At 41.3% G+C, this 9,793-nt stretch overlaps 1 protein-coding gene across 1 annotated transcript; it reads left to right on the top strand.

Annotated features, from left to right (window-relative positions):
* The first annotated feature begins 1,596 nt into the window (after nt 1–1,596).
* On the top strand, nt 1,597–9,787 carry LOC104127513 (C-C chemokine receptor type 2). The gene is made up of 3 exons (XM_009640190.2): nt 1,597–1,694; nt 7,686–7,845; nt 8,209–9,787. The coding sequence occupies exon 3, from the start codon at nt 8,220–8,222 to the stop codon at nt 9,288–9,290; it is 1,071 nt and encodes a 356-aa protein (XP_009638485.1). The 5' UTR covers nt 1,597–1,694; nt 7,686–7,845; nt 8,209–8,219; the 3' UTR covers nt 9,291–9,787.
* Nucleotides 9,788–9,793: the final 6 nt, after the last annotated feature.

Raw genomic sequence — 9,793 nt, 5'->3', positions numbered from 1 at the left:
TACTGCAGGGAACCACCCAGCAGTCTTAGAGAAAATGATCAACAGCTGCTGCCAAAAAACTGCAAATTTGAAAAATGTAGCCTTGCTGTAATTTGCTATAAGAATGTAAAAGGACTCCTCAGGGAGCAGATAAGTGGCCATATTATTTATCAGTCCTGGTTTATAATGATCACTTACATAGGCATCAATTATCACTCCAACAGCTGGAGGCTGTTGCAGCTACAGTGCCAATGGCATTGGTGAAGTGAATGTTTAAAAAAAAAATAAATGCATGACCAGCCTGTAAACTCAACTATACTTCCTGCCTTTGAAACAAAAGATATTTTAACTACTTTCTGTTATTTTATTCTCTTTCTTTCCATTGCTTTCAATCCTGAAATATCACCACATCAAAAAGTGAATGAGCTGCAGGTTCCAGCTTGCCTCATACAACATCCTCTTAGAAGTGTAAGATCATTACAAACAGCTTTGCAAAAATTACAATAGATGTTCAAGGAGGGGTCTAAACCACAGAGTGTAGTGTGGTGCAGACTGCATCATAGTCACATAACTGGAAGGAAGGTAGCTCTCCCAGCCTGACCCAATTAGCTCTGAAATGCCTGGACCTTGACTTTTCTCTCTTCCCAATGCTCACCTAAAGCAAGTGTGATGCTGTCTAACACAGAATCACAGAATCACAGAAAGGCAGGGGTTGGAAGGGACCTCCGGACATCATCTAGTCTAACCCCCCTGCTAAAGCAGGTTCACCTAGCACAGGTTGCACAGGACATCGTCCAGACGGGTTTTTAATATCTCCAAAGAAGGAGATTCCACAACCCTCCTGGGCAGCCTGTTCCAGTGCTCTGCCACCCTCAAGGTAAAGAAGTTCTTCCGCATATTCAACTGAAACCTCTTATGCTTCAGGTTGTGCCCATTGCCCCTTGTCCTGTCACTGGGCACCACCAAGAAGAGTCTGGCTCCGTCCTCATGACATCCACCCTTATGATATTTGTACATGTTGATGAGATTTGTACGTGTTGATGAGATCCCCTCTCAGTCTCCTCCAGGCTAAACAAGCCCAGCTCCCTCAGCCTTTCCTCATAGGAGAGATGCTCCAGTCCCCTGATCATGACACTGCTTTGCATAGAATAAACATATCCTAATTTTGCTTACAGATTCTTTTTCACTAGTGATGATGAAAGGAAGAACCATGTAGAAATTATGTAGAAGTCAGTCAGTGACAATAAACATGAAGAATACCTTGGTGGGGTTGTTTCAGCAGTCATTTTGGAGACCTGAATTTTATTTTAAAGGCCCACATTCTGTATGCCAATTATTTCATGCCGCTTTCTGTTGAGCTGCAGAAGTGTCTAGAGCAGCTAGAAATACTTATTGTCCTGAGAACAGGATTTTATTGAATTTAACCACCCAGTCTTAACCTTGTAGATAGATGCAGTAGTTCAGATACTGACTGCTCCAGTTCCAGCTTGAGCAGAACAAGCACACGCCCATAAAGTCTTCATCCCTCAGTTCTGTACTCAGCCTGTAAACCAAGTGCTTTCAAAAAAGAAGAACCATACCCTTGATTCTTGTAATAATGTTTTGCAAGAGATCACTCAGGAAGTGCTGTTTCCGATTTTCAGATGCAGGGTTTAAATATGTGTTTGTTCACAAAGAAGAAGACGACAATCAGACAAAACAAGCTTGATAAATCGGTGAGTAGTTTTTTTTTCCTTTTTTTACATGTAAAAGTGTGTATGTATATATACAGATTCACTCAGTGGAGAAGTATATGTAACTAATGACAGTGTCAGTAGAGATAGCATTCAAATGGAGACACTATCTTTAAGAACAGTTGGGTCTTGCAACTAGCTTACAACTCAGGATAAGGCTAAATGTGAGAGTAGAGAATTGAACTGGACGAATGCTGTTGAAAAATATAATCTTTTTTTGTACTAGAAACTTACTGGGTCTTGGTTTCAAAGCTGTTCCAGGAGGTCACTAGCTTCAAAACGTATTCTGCTAAGGATATAAACAGATCAGACATGAAATCTTTTACGCTTAATCTAATCTCACCAAATCTAAGCCACATCTTGCTCTATCAGATGAAGGTGGAAGATGTTCTTCATCACTATCCTATCACATGTCTTCTTTGTATTATTCAAGCATTTAATCTGTGAAAGGTGTTGTTTTATTATCAGGTTATGAAGGGATATGTTCTTTGGGATTGGTTCCTCTTTTTAATGTGGTATCTGTGAGCCACCACATTAGAAAGCCTGTACTCCATCTCTCACATATATCAGCCATGATCTGGCTTGCATTTTTTTGTTAATGAGGTTTTACATGAATAAAATTCATCACTACTACACTGGAATTGTACCATTCTCATGCACAGGGAGAGGTAAGCTCATCTGCTTGGATAAATGAGATTTGCCACTTGGGTATTAGGAAAAAAGCTACAATAGCCTAAGAATATGGTGGTTTTTTTTTTTTTTTTCATAGTATATCAAACATGCAGCTATAGCAACATTTGCTTTCATGGGAGAATTGCACTGTCATTTACCAGGAACAGTTGACAGTGCCAGAGCAGTGGGCTTGGACTTCTCTGCGTGGAGACCCTTATAGCAATATCGTGACAGGGGCATGATCCTATGACACATATTGGCAATCTCCACTCCAGACTGTTATCCTTCTTTCATCCCGAGATTGGTTGTGACTACAACTGTTGCTTGCATTACTCTGAATTCAATGTTTTATCTGAAGCAGTTTAAGCAGAGACACTGAAAAAACCCAACACTTGAACAGAGATACTAGCACAGGACTTAGCCTACACAAGATAAGAGCCCTCTTACACATATAGTCATGATTTGGAGGAAGATGTTTAATAGCTGTCTCAAATTTCTCTTTCTCAGAGTGCTTATTTTCAGTGCTTATGCTACTCTTTTATTGTACATTTGTTTAGGCAAGAACACCTCCTACTTTTGTCTCGCGATCACATAGAGTGACTCTAATTAACTGCAGAAAAGCTCAGAATTTTTGCAAGACTGTCTGTCTGGTTTTGGTGGGAAATGGAAACAATTGGATCCTGAGGATCACAGAGAATTAAGCCGTATTTTTCCAGCCCAGAACATATTTTTCATTGAAAGTTCTGTAGGGATGAAAAAACCTTCATCAGTTAGGAGGCAAGCCATTCTGAAGACATGTTTCTAATGTTCATCTGTAATAAAAGAGGAAGAGGTTTCCAAAGTGAGGTTTAATTTTGGAAGGGACTGTCTTTCCCCAGTCATAGCCTGGAAAGAAATCCTGCAGTCACTACCACATGAAAAGATATGTTTGAGGGAAACTATCAACTCAGAGTCTTACATACAGCATTTAGATTGCACTTCCATCTTTTCCTTCAGCTTTCTTGGTAACTCAAGAAAAGTATATACTTTTATACTTGCTCCCCAAGATGTCTTTGGTGTCTGTGCACAGTCTTGTTTGTAGTTTTGCCTGTCCACAGATGACTCCTGGAAAGTCAAAGGCTAAGTTAAAGAGATAAAGCTGTTAGCAGGAAACATTTGGCGTCTCTTTTGCAACATCTGCTATCAGGATAGGGGCATTATTTTTCTTCATTTAAGTTTCAGTTTTACTCTGTGCTACACTGTACTTCTCTTTCTTCATAAAGTTCCCTAGATGCTGCTGACATGTACTTTTAAGTCATTAAGCAATTTCTTTTTCTGTATGACAAACACTGCCATTTGTGAAAAGGAGGAGAGTGAGGGCAGGGGGAGTAGCATGCGTTACCCGTTCATATATTTAAAAAGAGAAACCTTGTCTTAGACTGTAAAAAGGGAAACAGAACTTTGGGGATCATTCAGTTTTGAGATAAGCAGCTCCATTAATGCATGGATGCTCTTCTAACTTGTAGTTACTAAATTTTCTGATTTCCATGAGGATACTTTGTCCAAAACCCCTTTAGGGCACAGTAGATGCATTGAGCTGTGACAACTGCCATCCCCGAACAAGTCAGTGTAGCAACTCAGGAGCTTCTTTGCTTGAATTGCTCTAACATGGAAATACCTGATAGTCCTACCAGCACCTAGACACTTCTATAGCTAAAGGTGACATGCTATAGATGACAGCTAATACTCAAGAGCTAGCAAGGCTTCTCTCAAAGCAGCTGAAATACAGAAGTCTGAGAAGACATGATTTCAGAGCTACATCCTCATTACAAGAATCTCTGATGTTGCAGGAAGTGCAGCTTTGTTAAAACTTAAAGAAATGAAATTACATTTATATTGGCTCAAAGCATTACAATTATTAAGAAAATAAAATTTTCTTCCATCCAAGCTGTAGCCCCATTTTCTCTGCAAGCACTTTTTCCCAGGGTGCAGGTACTTGGCCTGGGGCTTGGTCACACTTCACTGTACCCAACTTCTTGGAAACTCAGAACATAACCAGTCCTCTGAGGGGAAACGAGAGTAGTGTCTTACTTGACTGCTCATATATTTAGATGCTTTTGCATGATAAGCATACAGGATAAATTAGAAGGGAAGGAGGGCACCAAAGAGAAAATACTCCTTCTCTTGTATTTCTACCTTAGGTTTGACTCAGTTGCCTGCTTTTGCAGAAATCATCTAGAATTTCTGTTAGCAACCAAAACTGTGCATGCAGAAACTGTGGGTGTGTGGGCAAGGATGGTGGGCACTGATGGATGCATAAAGTACTGATGTCCATAAAGTAAACGAGAAAGCCCCACAAACGAAACTCATTAAGACTTCCTTAATATTAATTTGCAATTTTGGAAGGAAAATAAGAGGGAAATAAGCCAAATAATCACAAGTTCCCAAATCAGAATCTGTTAGAAGAGCCCGTTTATACTTACAGCACAAGAGCAGAGATAAATCTGGAGATTCCTTTGCTAACACACCCATTCTGAAGGTTCATGTCTAGATCATTTTAGAGCCAAAACCAGACTTCTTGTCAAGGGCTACAGCTTCTGCAGAAGATATTCCTTTCTGCATAAAAATGAAAATGGGAAGAATGATTAAGGATAAATGAAAAAAAAAATCAAATGCAAACAGTAGTTTCCAATAGAATTTGTTAGCCAAATCCATTTTCTAGAGCTCTTTGTGATTAGCATTGCCTGTGTGCAAAGGATAAGGAATTTTTTTAGAAAGCATTTCAGAAAAGATTTTTAATATTTTATACTTGTTGCGAAGAGGAAGATCTGACTTCTATTTCTACTGATAGACAGTAAACAAAATAACCACAGTACATACTGTCTTTCTAAGCAGCATCAATGTGAATTGTAGAGGGCAGGAGCTCAGTTTTGGTAGCAGGAACGAGTTTTGGGTCTGGATGGGATGGACTTAATTTTCTTCACAGCAGCCGTATTGGTGTTGTCTTTTAGATTTGTGACCACAGCTGGGACAGGTGACCCAAACTGACCAAAAGGATATTCTGTGCCTAAGAATGTCATTCTCAACCACAAAAGTGGGGGTGGGGGAGTTTTTTCCAAATAGACATTGTTCAGAGACTGGCTGGCCATCCGTCTGCTTTGTGGGAGGTGGCAAGCATTTGTCCTTGTATCATCTCTTGTGTTTTTTCCTGTTTTCCTTTGTTTTTTTGACTGTCTTTATTTCAACCCACAAGTTTTCTTCTTTTGCCCTTCTGATTCTCTCCCCCATCCTGCTGTGGAGGGAGGGAGTGAGTAACTAGATGGGGGCTTAGCTGCTGGCTGGGGTCAACCCATCACAGGAGATAAGACCCAGGCAGCAAAGGAGACAAATCTGTAGGAAATCAATTATATTTAGTTCTGTTACTCCCACGACTATTTTCTGTTGTTTTTAAGTCTCAAAATAAGTTCCAAACTAGATTAAAAAAATTATGTATATATACAAAAGTTCAACAAGGCTAAGTGCACTGGGGGAGGTTTAGACTGCATATTAGGAAAAAAATCTTCACGAAAGGGTTGTCAAGTACTGGAACAGGCTGCCCAGGAAAGTGGTTGAGTCACCATCCCTGGAGGTATTTGAAAGACAGGTAGATGTGGCGCTTAGGGACATGGCTTAGTGGTGGACTTCGTAGTGTCAGGATTATGGTTGGACTCTTAAGGTGATCTTAAGGGTCTTTTCCAACCTAAATGATTCTATATGACTGTATATATATGTACGTATATTTGTGCATCTACACGCACAGAAAATTGTTTTAATGCTGTGTAAATGTTAAACTTTCTTCCTGAAGATTATTTGTATTTTTTATATATATATCCACTGAGATAAAGACCCAGATTAAAACTAGGTCCTGGTCCTCTGGATCCTGAATAGTCTCTAATTACATATCAGGAAATAATCCTTTCCTCAAACAGCTGAGCAGGCTGACACGAGCTCAGGATGCTTCAGCAATTTCACATGCTACAACTCAGAATGGCCCACCATGTACTTAAATTGAGCTTCTACCAAAAACCAGACTGGGGCACTGCCCATGTGTCGCTCCAGCCACAGGCTGAGTTTCTTCAGTTATATTTAGTCTTGCAGCACTCAAATGCAGAGTGAATGAAGTGGTGTTTTTGAGAATGTGGTCTCTGCAAAAGACGTCTGCAAATCTACGGGGTAGACCTCACCATTGAAAAAAGGGCGTGGTGTGGCTGTAAGGAGGAAAGAAGCAAACATTGCTGCACTACACGGGTGGTCAGCATTCACAGAGCAAGTTGGGGCAGACACACTATCTGAAGTCTTCTGTGTCAGGAGCAGGCTGTTGCCTTTCTCAAGAGAACAGGCATCAAATTGTCAGGAAAATGCAGATTTCAAAACCATCAACCTGCTATGAACAGCCACCAATCTGCCATGAAGTGCCTGATAAAAACAGTCACGATGACACAGGAAGAAAGAGCAGCCCTTGTACCAGACAGCAAATACCTCTATTTGAGTGGCTGCCAAATGCATCTATTTCACTTCTCAACTAAATGACCAGGAAGGACATTTGCTCCCTCTGACACCCATCTTCAAAAAATCCTCTTCCCAGCTTCTCACAGGACATGTGGGCATTACATTTTCTCTAGGGGTCTGTGAGAAGACAGATCTCCTCAACTTTTCAGAGACCGAACTACACAAAGCTATACTTCTGCATCTGGCTCACAGTCCTACCAGGGACTTGGGAAGGCAGTAGGGTTTGGTGGCACGAAAGGCTCCCATCAAAGTTGCAAGACTTTACCTGCTCCCACTGTAACAGAACTTGCCTGAGGGCTTTCACAGCTCTGATGCACACTTACCTCCCAGGCTGTGACTCCTTCTTGCAAGGGAAGCCCACTACACCCAGCAGTTCCCAAACCAAAACTGGAGGGACACAAAGTTCGGGCAACCCCAGCACTTCCTCAATTACTATGTCACCTCACAAAGGATGAAGGATGATTATCAACCAACCGCTATGCATGAAGAACTCTTAGTGCACACTCATAGCAATGGCCACATCTGCCTTTCACCATTGTGCCCCCTTCAAGACACTCAGCCAATCCAACCATTGGAGCTCCTGAATCATGGCTGCTAAAAAGCTACTGAAACATGGAATCCAAACTTCTTTCATCCCCGAGCACTGGGGAGGTCTTACACCTGACAGCAAGATGCCAATGCCACAACAGATACATGTGTTACAGCCCACCCTGATAGCAACTGTCATCTTCTATGCCTTTTCCCAAGGTTTTTGACTATCTGTTCTTTCTACAGGCCTGTGCACCGTTTTCCTTCCAGAGCTACTGAAGACCAGCACGCTTCTATGGTCTACGCCTGACCCAGGCTCTGTAAGCGACGCAACGTTTGCCATTTCAACCCAGACCAACGCTGCCCACTTGCTGCTCTGCACCACCCAGGACAGCAGGTCCACCAGGTGGGTATCTTTAGTACTGCACAAAGGTTGTTTCCACGCCTGCAGTGACCTGGTTCCCACAGGCACAAAGGCTCCCAGGAAGTCATGAACAACCTGAACAAGCGGCAGTCAGTTTTTTTTACCCATGTCACAGCGCCTTTGGAGGCACCGGTTTACACCTTGCCAATGCCTGGTCCTCCTTGGGTGAGGGCTACAGTATGGTCTGGTGTGATGAGAGGATGGCCATGAGCCAAGGAGAAGCACACCCTGTTGTGCTTCCCTCTTGCTGCCTCGCTGTCTCGCTCTACCCATCAGTGTGTTTCATTCCCCTCACTGCCAAGCTTACAGTTTCTTCTAATTTAACATCCTTTCCTTCCTTTCCAGACCAACGCACCATGGAAAACCATACCGTGGACTTAGATGACTTGCCACTGACAACAGAATTCGACTATGACAGTTCAGAGCCATGCATGGGAACTGAGGAAAAGCACTTTGCAGCAAAACTTTTGCCACCGCTTTATTCTTTGGTGGTGATATTTGGCCTCACAGGCAACGTGCTCGTTATCCTTATCCTGGTAAAATACAAGAAATTGAAGAGTATGACTGACATCTACCTGCTCAATTTGGCAGTTTCTGATTTGCTGTTTGTATTTTCTCTCCCTTTTTGGGCTTATTATGCTGTTCACGACTGGATTTTTGGGGAGGCGCTGTGTAGACTTCTCTCAGGCATCTACCTCCTTGGCTTCTACAGCGGGATCTTTTTTATAATCCTGCTGACCCTAGACAGGTATCTGGCCATAGTGCATGCAGTGTTTGCTTTAAAAGCTAGGACAGTTACCTATGGCATCCTGACCAGTGGTGTCACTTGGGCTGTTGCTATTTCTGCTTCTGTTCCTGGGATGGTATTTCACAAAACTCAAAAGGAAAATTCACGTTATACTTGCAGTGCTCATTATCCAAATGATGCCATAATAAATTGGAAGTACTCCTATACTTTAAAGATGAACATTCTGGGACTTATTGTTCCAATGTTAATTATGATTTACAGTTACTCACAAATTCTAAAAACATTATTGAGATGCAAGAATGAGAAAAAACAGAAGGCAGTCAGACTTATTTTTGTGATTGTGATTTTTTACTTCATCTTCTGGACACCATTCCATATTTCTTCTTTTTTGCACACATTTCAAAGTTCACTTTTCAACACAAATTGTGAAATCAAAAGCAAACTGGAGAAAGCAATCCAAGTGACAGAAACAATATCAATGATCCACTGTTGTATCAATCCTGTGATCTATGCATTTGTTGGAGAAAAATTTAGGAAATACCTTCAGGACTTTTTCCGAAAGCATGTTGCAGCCCACCTCTGCAAAAAATGTCCAAATCTTTATCGTGAAAAATTAGAAAGAGTTAGTTCCACATTCACACCATCCACTGCAGAGCATGATATCTCTACTGGACTGTAAAAATAAATCAAAATGTTAGTTAGTAAATGTTGCATCACTTGTTTTGCCTTAAGGACTGCCTGACATTATTTACAAGCTTCATGTCAACCACTACTGAAAACTGTATGACCCTCAGTTCTTGTGGTTAACTGTTCCCTGGGGCTACAAGATTTTCCATTCTCAAACTAAGAGAATCAGTGAGTTCTTCAGGAAATGTTAACACCGTAGCTGGATCACATCAAGATTTGAATGGGGGCCAGAATAGTATGATTTTGTTTCTTGACCCAAGTTCTATCCAATGAACAAATGTTAGTGAGATTTACCTGGTGGGAATATAATATTAAAGAGCCTAAGGAGTATGTCATCTCTGAAGAGCCATTTATTGTTACGAGAACGTTTTAAGATAAACACTGGGAGGAAGCTCTGACGATTATGTGCCTGTTTAGTATTCAACATTAATGGAACACCTTTGGAAGTGACTGTATTCTTTCTGCAACATGGTCAGGCATTTGATAGGGGAAGTC

Source organism: Egretta garzetta, unplaced genomic scaffold, assembly GCF_000687185.1.
Source record: "Egretta garzetta isolate BGI_Z169 unplaced genomic scaffold, ASM68718v1 scaffold96, whole genome shotgun sequence".
NCBI classification, from domain to species: Eukaryota; Metazoa; Chordata; class Aves; order Pelecaniformes; family Ardeidae; genus Egretta; species Egretta garzetta.
Note: the sequence above shows the minus strand (reverse complement) of the source record. Positions and strands in the feature narration are given on the sequence as shown.

Coding starts and splice junctions, on each gene's coding strand:
- LOC104127513 (XM_009640190.2), top strand. CDS start 8,220: ATGGAAAACCATACCGTGGACTTAGATGACTTGCCACTGACAACAGAA.